Raw genomic sequence first — 24,409 nt, forward strand, 5'->3', positions numbered from 1 at the left:
TGCTGCAAACTTCTCCACTAAAAATAATGGCATGAACCAGGGTTCTTTTAACTTTTTTGATTCTTTTCCATTGTTAATTTTGTCAAAACTATGGGTATATTTTATAGCAGTCAGAATACAGCCAATTGAAAAGCAACAACAAAACAACATGAGCTGAGAACATATCTATAGGACAGGGTGATTTTAAAAAAAATGTTATTTAAGCCCATATTTTAAGATACTAAAAATGGTGTTTTCAAGCAAACGAGATTGTTCTAAGTAACTGACAACAGATTTACTGCGTACATGCTTCACTCCAATTTAGAATTGATTATACTGCCCCAACAAGCAATAGACTATATAACATTACTGGAAGTCACTACATGGCACTATTGAAGAGGTTTTGCTACCTCTGTTTTCCTGAATGTATAAGAATCAGAACTTGAAGAAATGTTTATTGCCAGCTGTGATAGTTCTTTTTAGATACTGAGAAGTATGGTTATACCTTGGTGTGTGTATGTTTCTTGCTCTCGCTCAACTACATCACTCTTGATCACAGCTGCTTCTTATCGATTATACCCATAGAGGTGGACATAACATTATCTCGTTCCCAAAAAATAAACCTCACACATGCAGGCTATGTCTTGTAAAGTCATGACAGATTCCTGTTCACATTTCAAGGACTTCCCTACTGCTTAGCGCATCCTGCCAGAAAATGACCAAATGAACGCTTTATTAATTATGGCTATACTCCAGCTATTGCCTCTTTCTCCATGTATAGGAGGTTGACTGTCAAACTATTTTTCAGCAACCTTTTTGTGATTCTCCAGCTGAACCTCGAAAGAATATCTTCATCGATAATCCTCAAATGTTTTCAGCAGTACTCTTGCATCTCTCAACATCTTCTGAGCGTGATGTCACAACCAACACCCCTGCCAGGGCCTTCAGAACCGTGCCGTGGAGTGAAGCAGGTGATTCTAGTTTCAGTGAAGCCATGGACTTTCATTCTCTGTGCTCACTTAGTGCATAAAGTTCAAGGCAAAACCTGGCCAAATCTGAAATCCTTGTCCAAACACTGACCAGCAGCTTGAATATCTGTGTCATAAGGAAAGGTAGGGCTGTAAACAAGGTCAGCTGGGTATTTCATGCAGTGTGAGGATCAGCTGGGTATTTCATTAAATCTGTCTGAGGACCAGGCAGGTATTCCCACTGATGTCCACTTGAGGAATTTTGCCAGGCTCAAGACATAGCAAGGCACTGCTGGGCTTTTATCAGGTAAGCCACCCAGTGAACTGCAAACATACACCAATAGTTCCAAATAAGAGTTGGAGGACCCCATAACTTATCGTTCCAGTGTCAATTTCAGAGTTGGATTCACAGCTGAGATTGAATTATGTCACTATTTCCCCCCTCACCTCCTGAGATGGCCAACTGCATGCTGATAGAAGCCATTTTCAAATCATTAGATACTTGCTGGACCAGATGACCTTTCTGTTGGCTAATTTATTGTCAGCAAATCTGGCTACATCCATTAGTGACAGTTACTCATTTGGAAGGAAGTTCTGATGCAGGCTCATTTTTACCATGTCCTGATGACCCCTTGATATGCATTGCTCAGCAATGATGAGTGTGTGATGCTAAAACAGAAGGCACTGTGTAACTACAGGGAGTCTTTTTATTTGTAATAGCATTTCCTGATACGAGCATCTGTAACATACCTTGAAATATTTCTGGTTGGCATGGATCATATATTTTATACTGAAGTTGTCTTGGGAGGCATAGGATTATCAGATGCTGGTGTCCTGGTGCAAATGGTAAAAACACCAGAATTTTGTGTTTCATTCATTTGGTTAAGAAGTGTGAGAATGTAGGGGTGAGAACCATAACAGTCTTTGAAGAATATTCTGGAGTTTTGTCTCCTAGCTCATTGACAATGTTTCCAAAATAGCTAGGTTCTCTGGGATGAGAAAGAAGTAGAGCTGTGTCTTTACTTTCTGTCTGATTCTTATACACTCTACCATGACAAGTGGTCAGTGGTACAGAATCACATGGCTAATCCTATTCTGAATGGATTTTACATAATTCACAGTGTTTCCCTATTGGTTTCATTCTATGTTTCTTTCTGCTTTTTGTTCTAAACATTTTGTTTATTAAGTTAGTCTGGGTGTAACCATGCTGGGTAAACAAACACATAGTTCTTACAATGAATGGTTCCACCAGATCCATTGTAAAATTGCATCTCAAGTCACATGTGATACAAATAAACTTCCTTGGCAGAGAAATTTAGAAAGAAGTGAATTATGCTAAACCGAATTAAGGTCACTTCAATTCTGAACAAGAATGTCCACACAGGGGTTTAATGCAGTTTAATTAATTCACTTTAAATTCACACCTTTAGTTGGCTCAGATTAATTTTCCTGAGTGGCTCATATAGACAAGCCTTTAATGAAGTTTTTAGACATACTAAGAAGCATTTTATAAATAAAATGTTATTGAGAGGGAAGGAGGTGAGCAAGTCATTTTTCTTTCTTCCTCCCTTGATAATCCTTCCCCATCACATACACTGTACTTATCTTACCTTAATCACATTCATAACTATGCAAACAATGCATAATTATACATTAGGAAACAGAGTCAACACAGATGACATGTCTTTGAGATACATAAAGCTACCTGACATGCAGGAGCTGAAGTGAACATAGGACAACCCTTAAGAAACCCTCACGGCCATAGCAACCAAGCCATAGAGAACAGAGTGAAAAAACTGATACAGGCTTCCATCCAAAGTCCACCCATTCTGCTGGAACACGGCATGCCCTGGTTCTCTCAAATGGAGTAATAGAAGCTTCTCTTCTCACCAGCTTCCCCACCACTCATAACTGCAATCCACTCACAACGCTACAGCTAAACAGATCTTCCTTTCCTGGTGTGTCGGCTCTGCCAGCATCCCTCTGCTCTAATCCCCTCAATCACTTCCTGTCGAGTTACACCTCAAGGCTGTGTACAGCTCCACTCCTGCCACATCTTCCTTCCATATACCTCCCCCCCTGCTTTGCATACTACACCTTCCCAACTCTTCTGACCTTTATAAACCTCTGGTCTCTCTCCAGTGGTGTGGGAACTAGGGGCGTTGCCACACTCCCTGGCTTGAAGTAGTAATACAAACACCAAATACATGGTTTCCACCATCAGTACCCCCTGGCCCAGAACCCCTAGCCTTTCCCGTGGCTTTTCCACACTCCCGCTTACACCAGGAAGAACAGTTACACTCCTGAGCACCAGATCACCTCCGTCCCCTTCAGATCCTTCCTTAGCCTTTTACTGCCATCCTCTCCTGTGCCCGGTATACTCCTAAACATTAACTTACCAAGTACATCAACACACAAGCAACAGTAAAACAAACAAAATGGAGACAAGTGGCAGGAAGCAGGAAAGAGTTGTCTTTTTCTCTGCTCCACCTCTTTTGCCTCTTTTCTTGCCAGGCTAGGTCTAATGCATCAGTCACACCTAGTGTGTGAGAGATTGGTGTATATATCCTATTTGAGAGAGATTAAGTCTGGTCAGTTCTCACAGTGCAGCCCGAGAAGATTTTTACTTCAACCAAACTTGGTGGGATGAGTGTGATCGCGGTCATATCTACAATACTACTAACAGTAATAATCTAGTATAACCACCACCAAACAGGATATGGCTAGTGCTGGTGGCTAAGATGAATAGAACTGGGATGTCACTCCACACACACACTCCTTTTTCCTCCTGTTATTAGACAAGAGATCAAAATGCCAAGGGGTATGAAACAATTGAGAACTGGCATCAGATGGTCCTGTCAATACTCACTTGCTTGGCATCTAGACAAGTGAGATGTAGGGAAAGCCAGTCGGACAGACGGGGAGGATAGTGAGTAATGGATTCTGTTCAAGCAGAGATTTAATTGCAGTTCCATTATTCTTCCAGGGCAACCAATACGGAACACAGCAAAACAAGTGCTGACAATCTCCCTTCCCTGTCCCTGCCCCTATGCCTACTTCAGAATTCTTGCTTCCTAGACAGTCAACTAGCTAAAACAAAGCTCAAACAGATGTATGAAGTTTTGGTAACAGACAGGCTTTATGACACATCACATGCCAGTGACAGAAATGAGGCGGCACCTTTTATAGAGCAATCACATCACTGACTCAAACATTTTTTTCTGTTCACAGCTTTCCTTTGTGGGTGTTTCTTTTAGAAGCATTTAGAGCTCATGTAGTGGCAGGAAGGAAAGCCTCTAGTTAGTGAAGCCCTTGGTCTCCTGTCATCTTCAGGCAATACATTTATCCAAAGAACACTCAATGCCCTTTATACGTAAGGCAGTTTTTATGTTACTTGCTGCATTTCCTGTGTTTCTGTGGTGCCCACAACTACCTACAAGAGTTGGTTATTTCAGTACTTGTTCAGCATGGATTAGCGGTAATGAAAATTTTCTTATTAGGTGGTTTGACATCAATACCTACTGATTATCTCCCTTTACATTTCTACATATACTATTGATTGATCAGTTTTCATGCACATTTCCTGTCTGAAAGGGAGCAAGTCACATGAAAGCTCAGATGAAGACACTCTACACTACTGAAAACTGGAAGGTATTTTTTAAAAAAGGTAAAGGGTAGTGACTATATTTCATACTCAAAGTGCCAAGCAACATGGTGTGGTTTACTGTAGGAATTTTCATTTTAATAGGAACAAAACAGAAAGCTATTTCTTTTCCCCCTTGGAAGGGAAAGGTAAAGTCCTCCTTTGCCAGCCCAGTCTCATGTATTGCCTACTATGCTTCCAATTATGGAGAGAGGGAAATTAAGAATGAGAAAAACACTTTGTCTGTATGCAATTTGTCAAGCACATGCACCAATATTTCAAAGAGCTGTAAGTTGACTTCCCCTTAAAAAAGCAGCTCTCACTTTAAAAAGTTACCTGTAATATCTTGTACTCACACAGCAAACCATTTGCCTATGGCAATAAAAGGACCTTCAGGGCAACATAAATGTTCTCAGAAAAAATGCAGAGTTTGCTGACTGTGTTATAGGCTGAGCTCTGGCTTCATGTGTGCAACTCTTATTAACATTAATGGAGGTTCTGAATAGACAACAGGCACAATGAAGATGTATAGATTTAGATGGAAGAGAGTTTCCAGCCCATCTAGTCTATCCTCTGCCAATGCAAGTTTGTCTCAATGTTACATCACGATTGCTTTGCCCAGTTAAATAAATACTAGACTGACTCCGGTGGTAGGACTGCCACAGATGTCTTTAGAACCTAAAAATGGCCATACTGGGTCAGACTAATAGGTCCATCTAGCCCAGTATCCTGTCTCTGACGGTGATCACTGCCAGATGCTTCAGAGGGAATGAACAAGCAATAATCAAGAGATCCACCCCCTGTTGTCCAGTCTCAGCATCTGACAGTCAGAGGGTTAGGGACACCCCTGTAATGGGGTTGCGTCTCTGACCATCTTGGCTAATAGCCACTGATGGACCTATCTTCCATAAATGTATCTAATTCTTTTTTGAACTCAGTTATATTTTTGGCCTTCACAACACTGCCTGGCAATGAGTTCCACAGGTTGACTGTGTGTCGTGTGAAGTACTTCCTTTTGCTTGTTTTAAACATGCTGCCTATTAAGTTCATTGGGTGACCACTGGATCTTGTGTTATGTGAAGGAATAAATAACACCTCCTTATTCATTTTTTCCACACTATTCATGATTTTATAGATCTTTATCCTATAGACCCTTAGTCATCTCTTTTATAAGCAGAACAGTCTCAGTTTCTTTAATCTCTCCTCATATGGAAGTTGTTTCATATCCTTGATCATTTATGTGGTCCTTCTGTTTACTGTTTCTGTTTCTAATATATCTTTTTTTGAGATGAGATGGCCAGAATTGCATGCAGTATTCAAGGTGTGGGTGTACTATGGTTTTATATTGTCGCATTATGATATTTTCTCTTATCCGTTTCTTATTGCTTCCTAACATTCTGTTAGCGTTTTTGACTGCTGCTGCACATTGAACAGATGTTTCCAGAGAACTATCCAATGACTCCAAGATCTCTTTCTTGAGTGGTAACAGCTAATTTGGATCCCATCATTTTTATATATAGTTGGGATTATGTTTTCCAATGTGCATTACTTTGCATTTATCAAGACTGGGCAACAAAATGGCAGATGAAATTCAATCACCCAGTTTTGAGAGATTCTTTTGTAATTCTTCAGTCTGCTATCTTGAGTAATTTTGCATCATCTGCAAACTTTGCCACCTCACTGTTTACATCTTTTTTCAGATCATTTATGAATATGTTGAACAGTGCTGGTCCCAGTACAGATCCTTGGGGGACATTGCTACATACCTCTTTTCAATGTGAAAACTGACCATTTACTCCTACTCTTTGTTTCCTGTTTTTTTAATTAGGTCTGGACCTATGAGAGGACCTTCCCCCTTATCCTATGACTGCTTAGCTTGCTTAACAGCCTTTGGTGAGGAGCCTTATCAAAGGCTTTCTGAAAGTCCAGGTACACTATATCCACTATATCACCCTTGACCATGTGTTTGTTGAATTTTAATAGATTGGTGAGACAAGATTTCCCTTTACAAATGCTGTGTTGACTCTTCCCTAACTAATCGTGTTCATTTATGTGTCTTATAATTCTGTTCTTCACTATAGTTTCAACCAATTTGCCTGGTGGTAAAGTTATGCTTACTGGCCTGTAGTTGCCAGAATCCCCTCCGGAACCTTTTAAAAAAAATTGGTGTCACATAAGGTATCCTCCAGTCATCTGGTACAAAGGCTGATTTAAGTGATAGGTTACATACCACAGCTAGTAGTTCTGCAATTTCATATCTGAGTTCTTCAGAACTCTTGGGTGAATACCATCTGGTCCTGGTGACTTATTACTATTTAACGTATCAATATGTTCCCAAATCTCCTCTATGGACACTTCAATCTGGGACAGTTCCTCAGATTGGCCACCTAAAAAGAATGGCTCAGGGGTGGGAATCTCACTGATGTCCTCTGCATCGAAGACTGATGCACAGAATTCATCTAGCTTCTCTGCAATGGCCTGGTCTTCCTTGACTGCTCCTTTAGAACCTCAATCGTCCAGTGGCCTCACTGATTTTTGGCAGGGTTTCTGCTTCTGATGTACTTACTTTTTTATGGTTAGTTTTGTAGCCTTTTGTGAGTTGCTCGTCAAATTCTTTTTTAGCCTGCCTAATTGCACTTTTATATTTGACTTGCCAGAGTTTACGCTCCTGTCTATTCTCCTTTGCAGGATTTGAGTTCCAATTTTTAAAAGATGTCTTTTTGCTTCCAACAGCCTCTTTTACTCTGTTGTTTAGCCAGGGTGGCTCTTTTTTTTTTGGTCCTCTTATTTTTTTTTTCTGTAAGAGATTTGATTGGATCATCTAGTCAATCTCCTGTATATCACAGGCTAGGGAATTTCACCCATTTATCCATGCATTGAGCCAAATGACTTGTGTTTGATTAAAGCAAGAAAGGCATTCAGTCTTGAACGGAGGATGTCAAGAGATGTAGAATACACATCCCTTCCTTGGGTGTTTGTTGGAATGGTTAATAATCCTGACTTTTCAAAACATGACCTTCCTTCTAATATGAATTTATCTGGATTGAACTCCCAGCCTGGGGTTCTTGTTATACTTCTCTCTGTTAGGTGAAAGATCCATTTAGCACTTTATATTTTCTCCCAGTGAAGGTACTTAGCCACTGGAATCAAGTCAACACTCAGTCTTCGTTTTGGTAAGCTAAACAGAGAGAGTTTTTAAGTTTCTCCCTATACAACATTTTATCTACCAGCCCTCATAATTTGTGTGACTCTTTTCTGCATTCGCTCCAATTTCCCAGCATCTTTTTAAAAATACTGACAGCAGGTCTGGACACACTATTCCAGGACTGGACTCCCCAGTGCCATATACAGAAGTGTAATCAACTTCCTGCTCCCACTTACTACTGTGACATCAGCAGGCCATTTTTCCTGTTGTCCAAGTTAAGTGTTTCTTGGCTCAGCTTCATCTTGTTTCTTCTGGTTATTCCTCTCTGATCATCATAAACCATTTTGGTCTCTCAATTTCAAATCCATCCAAACATCTGTAGACCCAAGGAAGATTTTAACGCCCAGCACCACTGGAAATCTCCCCCTTAAATCATATCAGTTGCTCTGGTTCAGCCAACGAGGGCTGGAGTTCTGAGTTGTGCCTCTGCGTGGCATAGGGCAGAACCAGGTGCAAGAGGAGGTAAGGTGGCTGTGAACTACCTTTGCACCCGCAGGATTCAAGGCTGCTCTAGAAGCCAATGCGGGCTCCAGTGTAAATCAGAGTGATCAAAGGATGCTCTAGTTAATGATAGTGTCCCAGGGCTGCCTGTGGCCCGCTCTGCCGGTGCAACACCCAGAAATCCCTGTAGTACTGTGGGGACTCGCCACCTGCCCTGGCCCTGCCTCCAGCGTGGTCCCTGCCAGGCTGAGCACATAGGGTTGCTCGCACTGGAGAAATCATCCAGATCGTCAGCAATGGGGCTTTTACAGCTTCTGTGTATCAGTACAGTGGCATATGGGGTCCTGGGTGTTTGGATTTTAACCTTTCCTTGTAAGTCATTTCTTCTAAAAACTCAACCATCTCTGTTACTTCCTTAGACAATAACCTTACTGTAGGGTGAAATATATCTCCAGACACGTTGCAGAGCATACGTGGAATATCTCTCTCCATCTCTCCTCACCCACAATATTCTGCCACACCTGGGATGGAATATGGGAGCTCTTAAGCACCGCATACATCACTGAACAGTTTAGGATAGGAAAGACAGACGACTGCTCAATGGCTATTTATAAAGAGAGTTAGGCAAAATACACTGTCATTACCCAAACTGGAACTTGGGCAGGACACCTGGACTAACAGCTCTAACTTGTGCTGAAGTCTTAGCAAAGGCAGCTTTCCAACTGCCAACCCCCTGTCGTGGTGCATAGGCTAGGAATGGGCAGAATAACAGCTACTGTATCCCCCAAATCACTTTCTGAAGCACCTTTGGGGATCTCCCATCCAAGAACTGACCAAGCAAAAGTACAGTTAGCTTGCAGTAACTGACAGGATCTACAGACAGATATGGTATTGTTGTGAAACAATGTGCTCATTTATTACGTCTCTGGGCAACAAAACTGCATCATCGCTATGTAGAGAGGGGTTATCCCCCCCCCCCCGTTAAGCTCTGGCCACTCAATAGAAAAGTTATGTTTTAAACAGCTTCACTGTACTGTATGTTTGTTTTCCCCATTAAATCTGCCATCATATTGCAGTGACACCCATTTTTACTGTGTCCCAGGAAGGGAAGTCAGCAAACTCCTAAGCATGTGTTTGCAGCACCTAATTCAATGGGGGTGAATCTCCCACCATGACTGCAATGCACATTTTTTTAAAGATAGGGTTTTTCTAGTTTTTGTTTGTTTGTTTGCTCGGTTATTTGTTTATGTTAAAAAAAGCCATGTTTCCCCATCAATGGTTAGTTATTTCCATTGGAAAAGATCATTGTACAATTGCCACAGTGTTCCCCCCCGCATCTTTATTGCTATTTTATTTCTTCTAGACTCAATTTTCAGCCTCCTGAAAAATGAAACAAAGCAAAAAAAAAAAAAAAAAAAAAGACTGGGCAAGGAGTCATTAAGTCCAGAAGAAGACACTGTCGGCCAGGAAGAATTGTGGAGCTTATGTGAGGTGTAACCGGCATTCGTTGTTTGTCTCTCTCCTTCATTTCTGTGCCTGCAGAGATTTAGCATAAGCTCTTATTCTCAACACCATCAGCTCAGCCATGAAGTCAAGTGCGTGTGCGTGCACATAGATGCACGCACATCTCAGGATATTCAGCTGTGCCACTGAACAGAGGATTAGTGGGTAGGAGATACTAGTGCTTCTACTCCTCACTGCATTCAGGGTCACCTTAGTGATGTTTTAAAAGTGTCTGTAAGGTAGATATGACTAGTACGGCACTGCTCAACCAGCAAGGGCAAGCTAACTACCCAGCTGACACCCATCGCCTCTTCAAGACAGAGTATTCACAAAGCGTCTGGCAGAACAGGAGCCCGCAACATACTACCTCCAAGCCACTAGTCCAGCAACCATTCTATATGAGGAAGATTAACATTAAAAAAGAAGAGGGATTTTAGCAAAAGTAAAACCTTGTTTAAGTCAAGCAACGCATGGATCACCAGTCAGCGTGTTGCTGTTTATCAACTATTAACTAGCAGTTCTTAATTTTAAAAATACATATTGGCCCATAGGTTGCCAAAATTAATTCCAGAAAACCTAAAATCGTAAGCTATTTTAGTACTCAGTGAAGTGAACTGGACATTGCAGTATATTTTAATTCATGTCCTCCTCCCTCATATGAGTTCTGCAATGGCTGTCAGATACATGGCAAAATGTATGTTCTTCAAGGAGCGCCACTTACTCCACATGTCTCATTCTGTGCCTGCATGGGATTAGCCTTTGGCTCCATGTCTTGCCTTTTTTGGTTCTGCTTCAGTTGGTTTAAAGAAGGTTTTGACTGTGCTGCGCCAACAGTTTTGCTTGTCCACTGATCCACTAGTTTGTGAAGATCATCTGTGAATGTTCCTTTCTTGTTGTTACTGTTGTTTGCTTGCACCTGGACCTGCAGAGTTGGTGGTGGTAGAGGCTCAGGACACGTTACAAGACTGTTTGTAGATGATCCTAGAAAGTCACACACAAAGAAAGGTCAGCTACGTCATTGTTAGTGCACCACTTTGCTGCTTGATTTATGTTTCTCCCGCATTAGGATTCAAAAGTTGGTATTTTTTGTCCTTTAATGTCCTCATCCCTTTCTAAAGAACATCTTTGCTTCAAAAAATGGTCCCTGTACCCACATTGATAGTTCCGTTACTGTGCATCATCTATGCCCCAGCAGTACCTTCCTCCTGGACCAAGTTATTTAGTAGTGTTGATGTAACATCACTTATAAAAGTATCTCCACAGATTATTACCGCTGGCATACAATTTGATGCAGCTACTATTAGCTTCTACGAATCAGGATTTTACGAGATCAAAATGAAATGCACAGATAATATGCACTTCTGTTAATATTTATGCGAGTTCACACAAGAAAAATAAGCTTAAAAGTATAATGTAGGTTTCTAGTGTTAAGAGAGGACACTGTTGAGTTGGTGATGCTTTAAGGCTACAGAAGCTTTCACTCTCTCTTTCCCTCTCACACAGAGTTATGGAAATATTTGTCCCATGTCCGTGCTGGAGCTCCACTTCCTGGCAATTTAGTACTATGTCAAAATTAGTGACGAAAGGTGCAGATTTCAATTTCCAGGGAAAAGATTAAGTGAAACAGTTTTAAGAAATACACTTGGATATATTCAAAATACAATTTTAAGCAAAGACCATTTCTTCAAGCAAAAAGTTCAGTGAATTGGAGTGAAATGATTTATTTATAAACATCAACATAGAGTCGTCTTTTCCTGCTAACATGAATTTTCCAGCCAATAAAGTGCATTGGGAGCAAACCTACTAATGTTCCTCTAGTCACATAAAATACCTGCATCCTCTTTTAAATGATCATGCATTCAACCTCTGGTGTGACTTCTATGTGACTCCTGCTCTCATTCTTTTGGGAAAGAGACCAGTGAGAAGATATGTATTTTGAGGATAAAGCTCTTCAAATAGTGTTCAATATTTCATGCATCTCAACAGGAATGAGGTCGCATCAAGCTATAGGTTCAGCCAGCAGCAAAATGGCAGTTTTATAAAAACTGTACATAGAAGATTAGACACAAGCACTGTACTCAGTTTTCTCTCACATCACACACACAGAAAAAATCACAATTATCTTGCAGCATGCATGCTTTCCAAAGCATCACAGGACATGCACTGTAACTAAAGAGATACCTGCTCACAATTCATATGCAGCCTAATTTAAAGTCAGCAAAGGCACAATAGCTGCTATTAAGTAAACAACTAGATTTTAGTCAAACATAAATAAAACATCCCATGCTATGAAGGAAATACTGAGAAACAAAAATGGGATAGTTACTACTACTGTGATCTTTGCCTAGACATAGTCGTTTCAGGGTGGACCCTACAAGGTAGAACAATACAAAGACACACAAGAGTTAGGCAAGACCAAACACAACAGGTCTGATGGACAAGCTTCTGTACTTTTAGGCAGTCAAAAAGTAGTCACTATGCAAGGAGGAGCAGACAGAAAGTCAGCAGTTCAGGTGAGTAAAGGAAATCTAAAGAATCGGGCAGCCCAAACCTATGTTTATGTGCAACCATACAAAAGCTTTAAAGGATATAACTGTGTGCCAAGAACAAGATTCACTAAACGTGAAGATTTTTTTAAAAATCACCTTGGCTTCCAAATAGGGGTGTTTTTTTTTTGATTCCTACTCTATTGCTGCAGGAAATGATGTTAATTCAGTTCATGATAGGATGCCAAAAATGATTTCAGTAACACGTAAAGCTAGTCTGGCTGCAAGGACTAACTGTAAACCAACCCCAAAAGTCGTTTTACCAGTCCAAAAAGATACATTGTTCTGCAGGTCTGAGGCCAATTTTTAACTGCTTCTGTAATAGGATGTGTCTAAATGCAAAATTCTCAACTAAAAAAGCCACAAACTAGTTTCCCTTTCATGTCTTTTCAAGGTGCACAAAGACAGTCCAGACACCACCAACAGAGGTCTTATTTTTAACCATACCGTGTATTTTTCAGTATTGCCTTATTGTTACATTCTCCATCATCATTTTACAAGTTCAGCAGAATATTTGCTCTTACGATGCCAGGCGTCCAGATTACCCTGAGTGTAAGGTCTTGCCAGGCAGGGCCATCATTCTCTATCAGAATATCAAATTTTTGGAAAGATATTTTGGATTCTGGTGAGAAGGAAGTCTCATGATGGTATGCCAGGGGGTGCATATCTGGGCACGGGTGTCTAGGTGCACTTCAACATATAAGCAAATCAGAGGGCACAGCAGAACCCAAGCAAGTGTGGTTCCCCTGCTTAGCAGCATGGCACCAACACACTATGGTACTATGGAAGAGAGCCAGGTTTAAGCTCAGGGGTCTTGGTTCCAAGTTTAATGGGGACTGTGAATGAGTCTTCGAAGCAGAGAGAAGGGAGACAATTCAGAGTTAGAACAAGAGGAAAAAGAAAAAGGAGAAACTGTTTTGGCATGGATGGCACAAGGGAAAAAGGGATCCGAAAGAGATTATTTTTATTCTCTACACATAGCTGAGCAATGCTGTTCGCCCTGTAAATAAACAGAAGGACATTACTGAGGTAGTGCCATGCTTGATTTGTACGTAAGCAAATCCCAGTATTTTAGTACTCAGCTCTGTACATTTAAAAGGCAGATACAAGCACACATAATAACAACAGAAACTGAGTTTGGGTTACATTTGATTGATTTTTTTTGTCCTTTTGCTCTTCAACACCTCCAACATATCTTACCCTGCCTTTCCCCACCCTACAGTCACAGCCCTTATTATAAATCTCTCAGTGGGACTAAAATTAGGTTGTCATTTTCCTAACTACCTTGCAATACTGCAGAATGCAAATAAGAGCATTTGGCTTCATCAGCTACTGTACACAGTGAAAAGAACTTTTGTATTAGTGCTTGGAAAATATAAAAGCAGGCAGCAGATTACTGCACACGCTCAGATCACTAAGTTTAAAAACACCCTGCAAAACAAACAATCTTGTGCACCATGTCAACTAGGGCCCCAAAGCTATAAGCACTTCAGCATATGAGTGGCTAGGCAGATGAGTAGGCACAGAGATGCATAATGGTATGATTAGCGTGTAAAGTTACTCAGCCACGTAAGGGTTTATAAGAAAAGAGTCTATTAAACAAAAACATTAGGCAAGCGAATCACCAAAAATAGGGCTTACTTTTTCAAACAATACCTCTGCAGAACATTGCTTGGAAGACAGGAAATATGACCTTGGCTGAGATAACACCTGAAGCAGAGCACTGAAACAGTCTAATATGTTTATTTTTAAAATACCTTCAGGTAGTATCTACAGTCGCTGAACTTAAATTCAGGCACTTTATTTAGAAAGGTAAATCCTATTTGTGTCAGAAGTGAAAAAATAAATGCAAAGGAGTGTAGGTGATGGAAAGCTATGAACAGGATGCAACTAATTAAGATTTGAAGTCTGACCTGCCCTAAGGTGGTAACAGTAAAGTGGAAGGGAGTTCCTCAGATTTTAGATATCATCACTGAAAAATTAGGCAGCTACCATATTTTCCAGAACCTACAAAGTCTACTGTCCTATTCGTTCATCAACAGTTACCAAGAAGCTTGTAAGCTTAAAATAAATAAATAAAAATAAAATCAAACTTCTCACATTTTTATAAACTGTTGGACCATTTTCCATCAGATGCTCAAGTATTTTACATTTTGGGGGGAATTCATAAAAGTGCCAAATTTAAGAGCACATGCTCCAATGGCGCTTTTGAAAACCCTCCCCAAAGTCTATGCAAGATCTTTCATTGAATGTCTGATTCTCGTGGTACATAAGCAGGCTTGGCAGAATCCGATTTTAAAAAAAATAATTTTACAAATAACATCAATGGTTATTTTTAAGCATTTTTTATATTTTCATCAATTTCAAATTTTGCAGCTGTGGGAAATTACGGAGAGTCAAAAATTCAGGGGCGGCACGGTCAGAATTATTTAATGACAGTAGATGTTGAGATTAAAAAAGTTAAAGCTTTATAACCATTAAAACATAAGTTGTCAACATCATATGTCAAAACAAACAAAACAAATAGCCTTAAACCAAACTCTAATCAGTTAAAAAGCAACGCTTGTCTTACTTTGCCCATCTGTAAATTTTGATCATCGTTGATGAAAATATTTTCTCATCAGTTTGCATATGAACAGTGAAAATCGACATAAACTGACATTTACCGATAAAAACTGAATCTTTCCAAGTGTTTATATAACCACCAGAGGGAGCACAGGTTAATAATAATTCTGGAACTGTTCTGACATTGATTATGCCAAAACCATCCCATTCTATTAAAAATGCAAAGAAAGATCCAACACTGAACAAAGTTAACAGATCAAAAAGCTGCCTGGGAAAGACACTGTGGAAGTGTTCAGGCTTTGGGGTCATGTAAACAGTGGAGGAGGGAGAAAAATGGGAGGAAATAATTGGCCACAATTTTCAAAAGCAGCCCTTGATTTTGGGTGCTCCCATTGAAACACTTGGTGCTGGATTTTCAGAACTGTTGAGCTCCCAGAACTGCGTCTGGCCTCTAATGAAGTTATGGATTCTCAGCATTTCTGAAAATCTGGCCCAAGTTTCCTCAGAAGTTAGAGATCCAAAAATGAAGGTACCGAAAATAAGTGGCCATTTGGTCAATTGTCTTGAAGTATCATTGTCTATTGTTAAATAGGAAGGACAGGGAGTTACATTCTAATTGGTCTTGATCCAGCAATTTAAATTACGGAAGCAGACTGCTATGCCTGCACAGAACCCCATTAACTTCAATGGAAGCTCTGTGAGGGTACAGACCTCCACCCATATGTAAGTTGCAGGATTGGGGACTGAATTTGTAGATCTGAAGCATAAGTAGTAACAACTCTAAGTGCTGGTCTACACTACCGGGAGGACGGGGGGGAAATCCATCTAAATTATGCAACTTCAGCTACGTCGACGTACTCAGAACTACTTACCGCGGTGTCTTCACTGCGGTATGTCGACAGGAGCGATTTCCCTTGTGCTTCTCATTGAGGTGGAGTACCAGAGTCGACACTAGAGCAACAGACGGTCGATTTATTGCATCTATACTAGACATGATAAATCGACCCCCGCTTGATCGATCGCTGCCCGTTGATCCGGCCGGTAGTGTAGACAAGCCCTTAGCATAGACACAGCGGTGACAAAAGCTTAGCTAACTGAATCCACAGAACAAGCCCATGCACAAGGGCTTGTTTGTAGAAGAAAGTTGCATGATCCTGCAAGGTGCTTAGAACGCCAAACTCTTAATTAAGTCAATGGGAGGGTGTGTGTGTGTGTTCAATATTGTGCAACAAGCACTCAGAGCCTTGCAGAACAGAACTCTCAATTAGCTGTCTGCCTGGTGAAGTAAGATGGAAATGCCTTTTGAGGTTATTTTGTCTATTGTGATGGGCCAAAGTTGTTTTAAAGTGTCCTGATTATGACAGATTTTAACTAGTGCTATAAAAATATAAATTCTTAACATATAACTTTTCTTTTTAGTATAAACAATTAAGGTATGCTATATACTGGCAGTGATACATAAATGGTTTAATAAACCACAAAGCATGAACTCAGTTAACATTAGCCATTTGATGAAGTACAGTTGCTAAGTAGATTCCTTTCTAATGTGTAACACTACTACTTTCTCCAGCTGAAATAATCTTTTCTTATACACAGACCATCTATGTTACTAAATTATTTAGCAATTATGAGTGAAGAGTGGGAGTCTTATAAGTGTTTCATACCTAAACACTAGCAGGCAAGGGTCAATGTACCAATTTCTAACCTGGAGGGAAAACGTTGAAGAGTTAATTATGTCAGAGTACTCACAGCAGTTTTCTGACATACATGTCTGTTCTTGTCAGTAAATGCTAAAACCAAAAGGTGTGTACTAGGAAATTGGTTAAAGGGGTTATATATTTTCAGTAAAGATTGCTTCTGCATATCAGTGGAATCCTGGCTTGAGTTTACTTTTGTTTAAAAAAAGATGGGGTCTGAACTGTAAGATTTACACCCAAATGCTGCAGCAAATTGTTTCCAGATTCAAAGGCCAGATTCTGATCTCACTATCCTCCCATAAGCATACAACAGAGATGCATACATACAGCATATTTAGAATTCGGCCCAAACCTTTGTAATTTGTCTACTGGACCAACTCAAACTGAAAGGCCTGAAAGTGTCTTTTAGACCAAGAAGAGGCAGTTTCCTTGTCATGGGAATAAGGACTATATGGAGCCACTAGAAAAACATCTTTTCCTCTCATGGACTGAGTGCACAGCAATCTTCCCTCCTGCTGGCCTTGCTGGCAGTTCAGGACTAGATCCAAATTGATCTCACACACTATAACAACATGGTTTTCTGCTACTGACCTGCTAGACCCACCAGAAGAATGATTCAAAAGAAAAGAAACTGAAAAATTCAGGGCAGCAGACAGTTTAGACAGCTTCAACTGTGGGAGTCTGTGGAGCAGCTCAAGCGAGAGATCATTTCTAAAATTTCAAAATAAAAAGCCTGTTTTCTGAACTGCAATGATTCTGGATGGATGTATTTGTGCTAAGTGTTTGGAACGCTGCCCTCACCTAGTACGATTCAAAGACGGGGTAGTACGGCTCATCTCAATACACTTCATACAAACGAGACACAGAAGAGACCATGTGGACTGAGAAACAGAAGGTTCATCCACCCAAGCAATTTGTTATTTAGGCACTGGGAAGCTTAAAATAATTAAGTACTGACGTGTTTTCTCTATCAACTTGAGCCATGGCTGCCATATGCCCAAAAAATTAAAAACAAGATTTTTTTTTTTGGTTTAGGTAGAAATTCTCCCTACTATTTTTGCAGCATATTGACTAGTAAACCTGTGATAGAAGAATTAAACCATTTCTGGGAATTACTTGTGCAGATATGACTACAGCCATGTCCATTATACTACTGATGGCTGGGAAAATCAGATTACAGAGAATTCCTCAGGTTCTTAGGATAAAAGTCCCTCTATTGAGAGTATCTTGGAACATCAATGATTGTTAAACCCTTGCATACCATAGGCTGAGAGGTAAACATCACTTTTCACCAACTTGTATGAGTAGAGTTCTGGGGATCTCAAAATAAATGAAAAAAAAATCTATTTGAAAAATACAGTTTACTTAGAAAATTGGAAAAATGTATTTGAGTGGTCTTGTGCCTTTGATCTGCATTACCTGGATAATGATGGTCAACGTATAACTACAATGGGGAAAGTTCAATATCAATGCAAATGAACATTGAGTTGACTGAATATTTCTTCAAAAACATTAGCCTTATTAACATTATATGTTAGTGGCCTATATTACCTGATCAGTACAACATATCTTTATTGTACAAGCAAAATCTGTTTGTCCAAAAAGCAGCATATTTGTTTGGTGAAAAAAGATTGTATTTTAAAATGAAAAAGGTCTGTTAAGTTTTGCTGAACTGCCAATTACTTTAGAGACCATGCAAATAAAAGACGTGTTTCATTTGAGCTGGTGCACAGTTATTTGAAATAATAAAAAAAAAAAAAGTACTGGATCCTGACAATCCATTTCAAAGTATCATAAGAAAGTCTGATAAAGCTTTTTTACTTAATGGTGCTTTGATGAACTGCTAATTGACTTCATCTCTGAGGTCACATAAGGTCAGGAGAAAATAAACTGAGTAAAGTGCTCCAGCCAGATTAGTTTATACGAAAAGGTAAATGGAACTCTTATTTGGAGTAACCAGATCTTTCCACTACTAATGATTATATTAACAAGAGCTCACTTAAACTAATTAAAAGCTCTTAATGTGGAAAAACACACCACCTAGAAAACACACTTTGAAAGAACTAGCTGGAGCACTGCCATCTCAGCATTTCCACATGCAAGGAGCAGGGGAAAAAAAAAAAGAGTGGATATAAACAGTACTGTATATTGTTTTAATACAGCCCTTGTATGGAAGTTATACCCTTCAGTGACCTTCTAGTATTGTATCAGCTTGCTACATGCATGTCTTCGTAGTCCAAACATGTGTGAAAGAGACCATTCGTCTACAGAAGGTAGGATTTCTTTTTGTTGTCGCTGGAACTGGGACAGCAGACATGTATATTTGCCACATTGCAAATAAAAATATTACTTCAACATAAATCACATAAAGGACAAAAGCTTTGATACGTCCAGGGTAAAATTTACCATAAAGCTATAGAATAATTGATGAGATCTTCCACACATGCTTTTGGTACCCAGGCATGAGCCAAAAGCAGTGCACAAAAGCTTTCATATGAAAAATGAAAATAAACTAAGGAGTGCCAATGATGATGACTTAAAAGAAAGAAAGAAAAGATGGTGTAGAAGGAAAGGCATCCTGCCAAACATATTAAGAAATATAAAGGATGAGCTTGGAAAAAGGGGGACAAAAGAAAGATGGGTTGTGATAAAATACAAAAGAACAAATACAAACAGATGGACAAAGACATAGGTCCACTGAGGAATCTGGTACGAGGTTTGCTACTAGATTTATAGGTCACTCTCTCAGACGTTTGGTGGAAAACCGTCCAGCCTGCAAATGAATATAAAGGGAAGAAAACAAAGACACTTATAAAGTACAAATAACTGTGATCAGATGTCCTATACCATCAGTCAAATCAGCTTTGTTAGTTAATCATCCACATCTCCATTTTAGCCTTGCCAAGGAGGAGTAAGTTAACTGACCATATGCAAAAGGATGCAATAACAGCAGAAGAGAATAGATATTCTGTAGATTAGTTTGGTAGGATGTGCAATGTTGAGCAAGGTATTTTAATCATCATCATAACTTTCAATATATACGGCACACATTCAGTCAAAGTCTAGGGAGCTGTCGGAACTCAGGACTGGAGAATAATACAGCCTTGACTGACACCTCTATACCTTAGACATGATGCCAAAATCATGCAAGAATTAACCCTTCTGATGCTGGTAGCTTAGCTTTCCCCACTTCATCATATTTGTATTGACGCAGATGAATTAGTACTTCATAATGGAGAGCTCTGGGTCTACCAGTATCAAGGGGTTAAGAGAAAATAGTATGAACCAGGAGAAACAAAGTTAGTCTTCTGTCTATTGTCATTTTTTTTCCAGATCTCAATAAGTCAGATTCCACAAAAGGTTAAATCTGGATAAGTCACTGTTCGTAAAGGAAAAGGCAAATTGTTCCCTAAGAAACAGGGATTCTTCTGCAGTATTGATTTATTTTATGCTTTGGGAAGTCTATTTATTTTTGCTCACCTAACCTTCTGCTATGCCTAATTTTTTAAAGGTAAGTCAGTAACTTGCATTTACAAGGCTTGCATGCCTACATTACTAGTAAAACAAAGTTCCTCCTAAATCATTTAAATTTTAAGTGGTATGTACTAATATTGGTACGTGCTGGAAGACATGCTGAACTGTAGGCACATAAAATCACCTTGGCCAGAACTTCCATGCGCATTGCCTCCTTCGGTGGCTAAGCCGGAGCAGATATCAGAAGACAAAGAAGCCTTGACTGAGCAGGGTTGTTGTGTCTGAACTGAATTTCCAAATATGGCTGATGTGGAGGAAGTTACTGCTGTTGCTTCAGTTGAACCAGCATGAGTTTTAGTTGTTTCTTTTGGGAGAGATTCTTTGCAGACTGACAGATTACCTAAAGAAAAACAAAATTGCAAATGCCACCATAAGGAAACTACTACAGAAAAATCAACCTTGTGTAACTGGTGGTTTGCCACTGAGAGGAGCAGCAACATAAAATTCTAAAGAGCTGGTAGAAACATACATCTTTATGGGTAAAACTGCATCTGAAAAGAATTGACCTACCTCCCCCCCATACCTGCCCAGCATCTGCAAGATGAAAAGCCAGCCCATCCAATAGGGTTAATGTTTATGCAATGTACTTAGTGCACTTCTCAGAGACGGCTGTGAACTCAAGAAAAGCATTGTTCTAAAAGGTGAGAGTTGCAGAAGTGCCTCAATAGGAGACGGAAGATGGTCTAGAAAGATGGTGCGGGATTGGTGAGACCCTACACTCAACTATGGAATGTGAGAGGGAGTGGACAAAAGTTGAGAACGAGTGAGTGAGAAGCAAAGGGAGATGAACAGAAAGTTAGAAAGGCAGGACTGAGAAAGAATATCAGGTTTTAAAACCAGAAGAGCTTTGAAATTCACTTGGGAGATGGAATGGAAGCTAGCAAAGGTGAGCGAGGATGGGAGTAATATAATCAGAGTACGTCAGTAGTAATATTAGAGACCTCCTGAAGCTGCAAAAGGATTTAAGAGGGCCAAAGAAGCAGCAATTTCAATAGTCATGAAGGAGAGTGATTAAGGCAAGAATAAAGGATTTATTCAAAGTCAGGGAAGCTGGTCAGCTTCCTACAGCTTAGTAGGAAAAGGGAAAATGACTAGACACGGAGAGGCACGAGGGAAAGTGTGCAGCAGAGAAGCTTAAAGATGAGTGATAGTGGAGACAGAATTACGTGACAAGATATTTTAGGCAGAAAGCAGCTCTGACTTTCTGAAACATTCAGGTAGTGAGGAGGCGGTATGCTGATGTGAGCCAAGTTAAGGGAGAGGTCAGAGTGGGACAAGACAGAGTGAGGGGTGTTGTCGGCACAGAAGGAAGGGGAAAGGGTAGAGGCAGCCAGGAGATGGCCTACACACCAAAAACAGATGGACAGAAGGGTTAGATACCATCCCAGGGAACTCCATATCAGAAGGAAGGAGGAGGTAAGGTGTCCACCAGAAATAAGCAAAGGAGTCACTAGAATAGGAAGGTTTAAAACAGAAGAGGAGTATGCTGGAGACACTGACAGATATAAAGTGGATTGTGGCATGTCAGTCTTAATTCTGAAGGTCCCTGCTTTTGCTATCTTAATTTAGATTATGTTTTTTTGTAAAAGAAAATAGAAGTCTGTAATTAAAACTGACATAATGCCATTTGCATTGGTACAGAACTGCAATCAATGGAAAGAAGATCTACAGGATTTGAAGTATACCACTAAGAGAAGAGCTAGTCTGCCATCACAGACTTCAAATGAACAAAGTTCAACAGGAATAACTCACATTCTGCTGCGGGAGAATTGGGCACTGCCTATCTAAGTTCCCCTACTCAATTACTATTTTATTACTTTTCCAAACAGATAATGCCAAAGACTGACTGCTGTTGGTCATGCCATCCTGATCAGAGATTTCACATCCATATTAACAAGTATTAAAAAACCTCTCAACATCTATCTGAAGTGCAAGGCATCACTCACAGCTTTAAATGGTTTTTTGGCAAGTCCAGTCCAATCTTAGAGCATCTTTTACAAAAGAAAAGATCACAAAATGCTATATGCTCAATGCAGACTAGCAGTCTCTAAACGGTGAATACAAACCTGGATAAATTATCTTAGGGAGAAAGAAGGGGAAAACAAATGGATTTAGGTTCCATCTCAAACTAAAACTGAATTGTGACATTGTTACTTTATTTGTCAAGCACTGACAGCATGCTCGATACCTACTGTGATACATCCAGGCCAGTTGGGTACAAAAAAGTAGTAGAAGGCAGACATACTGGCCATTGGATTAGCAGTTTTCTGTTCCTTGACTGACCAGAGCAGGGGCTGCTCCAGACTAATGAGAATACGTGACTCCAATTAACTTGCAAAGAGTCAGGCAAAGCCATTAAGGTAATGTGAACACCTGACTCTAATTAAGGCCTTTTTGATACTATAAAAGGGCTCACTCCAGTCAGGCTGGGGAGAGGAAATGCGGCTGAAGGGCTGGTTAATGAAGACACCCTCAGGCAATCAGTAAGGGAGCCCTAAGATAAGGGTGAAGAAGGGAGAAACAGGAGAGCTGTGGGGAAGTGGCCCAGGGAAAAGCAGTAACTCTGGCAGTGAAAGGTCGGCTGCCAACAGCTGCTACCATTAGGGTCCCTGGGCCGGAACCTGGAGTAGAGGGCAGGCCCTGAGTTCTTCACCCGCCACCCCAACCCCAACTTGCCACTACAGAAACACCTCATGGGAAGGGAAGACAGGCCCATCAGGACAGGAGGCTAAACTGCAGTGAAATAAGCCTCTAGGGACAACAGAGACTGTGGGAGTTCTCTTACCAACCTCCTTGATAGCTTATGATGAAAAGGGCTCAATAGACTGTAACCCTGGCCATAGAGACAGAAGGGCTACGTGGAGGGTCACAGTGAGCCACTGAGGCTAGCATAAACCACCTCGAAACGTGGGGCCCACGGGGACAAGATCGGAGCTCTGCCACACTACACACAAAATACTAACTTTTTCAGAGGAATAAAATCTGCACTAGGTAGTTATGGAACAGCTCGTGAATAGGGAAAACATTTCTTTCCAAACCTGTCAGAGGTCAGCTTATGCCCTGAAGCATGAGGGTTTATATCACCTCAAAAACTCTTGATTATTTTTTTTGTTTGTTTTCAATTCTGCCTATTTTAATGCTGGGGTTTTTTTTTCTACCCATATAAATGTACAATGCTTTTTTTGGAATCCTGTGGGGCTGGTGGTGGATTATATCCAAGTAACCACACATTACCGCTATTTTGTTTTCTTCTTATCGCATTACTGCTGGTAGAATATTACCTTCTCATGTAACCAAGCATGAGTTAATGCAGGGAAGCCAGGGGATCAGAAAGGGCAGCTGCAGTAAGAAGTGATCACAGAAAGATCTCTTAAAAGTTGTCTATGGTATGATGTTTCAATCACCATAATAAATTTATTATTATTTAACCTTTCATTGCCTTCACTCGAATTCAGTATAATTACCTAGCAGGTCAGGGACAGAAAATAAAATAAAGGCACTCCTTATATTTAATGGGATACAAAGTTTTAAACTAGTGGGACCTACTTGTGTTGGAAGGTGCAGTTTTGAGCTGCTGAACCAGAGGATTCAATAGTTTCCCAGCTTTTAATTTATTTTTGCTGGTTCTTCGCCGGCGGCCAGTTGGTGGGACTGAGTGAAGAAAACCCACGTTGGGTGGCAATGGTTTGCCCAGCCGGACGAACAAAGCCTCTATCTCATTCTTCTGTTGAGTCTGCAGTTCAGCAATTTCTTTCATGTGCCTAATAAAAAATAAAATAAAAGGACCTCATGCTAGCTACTTGTATGAGAAAATGCCAGACCCAGATTTCATTTACAGTTACAAAGAAAACCCCAACATGTTATACAGCAAGCTATTCCTCATCCAAGAGCGTGTACATGTGTAAACACGCTACATATGAAATGATATCTAATCCTGTATGCACAGACATGAAGGAAATGAGTTTCAATCCTCTGCTCTAAATTTGCTCTTCAAGTATTAGGTTATACAGAAACTCCTGTAGAAAGAGGATTTTTAGAATCCAAAGTGAACTTGATTGGTTTGGAGACAAGATCTGAATTTAACTCAAATGTTTCCAGTACTTCTGTCCCTTCAAACCAGCGCCCAAAAAAAGTTCTCTCTAGAAGTATAGTTAATTTAATTGGGAGAAGCGCTGCAGGAAAAAAGCAAAAGTAAGTGTTTAAATTAACAGTGACACAAGAACCTGGATGGCCACATTCTTTATGATGCAGGATGGATTGTATCTAAATATCCTTTGAACACACATTGACTTGTTTTCTATAACACCCTTATATTCCAATTTAAATTC

General features: G+C 40.1%; 1 protein-coding gene across 12 annotated transcripts in view; it reads right to left on the reverse strand.

Moving 5' to 3' along the window:
- The window catches only part of WNK2 (WNK lysine deficient protein kinase 2), a 189,560-nt gene that overhangs the window by 14,493 nt on the left and 150,658 nt on the right, over nt 1–24,409 (reverse strand). For 6 of the 12 annotated variants that reach the window (XM_030568138.1, XM_030568137.1, XM_030568136.1 and 3 more), the window contains 5 exons: nt 23,628–23,842; nt 20,206–20,421; nt 19,222–19,320; nt 12,066–12,110; nt 10,461–10,720 (listed from right to left, as the gene is read on the reverse strand). In XM_030568138.1, coding sequence (XP_030423998.1) covers nt 10,461–10,720; nt 12,066–12,110; nt 19,222–19,320; nt 20,206–20,421; nt 23,628–23,842 — 835 coding nt within the window. Of the gene's footprint in view, nt 1–10,460; nt 10,721–12,065; nt 12,111–15,722; nt 15,802–16,533; nt 16,556–19,221; nt 19,321–20,205; nt 20,422–23,627; nt 23,843–24,409 lie in introns of those variants that run through there. The other 6 variants (XM_030568140.1, XM_030568134.1, XM_030568141.1 and 3 more) reach the window with 6 other exon arrangements.

The sequence above is a fragment of the Gopherus evgoodei genome, chromosome 7 (assembly GCF_007399415.2).
Source record: "Gopherus evgoodei ecotype Sinaloan lineage chromosome 7, rGopEvg1_v1.p, whole genome shotgun sequence".
NCBI classification, from domain to species: Eukaryota; Metazoa; Chordata; order Testudines; family Testudinidae; genus Gopherus; species Gopherus evgoodei.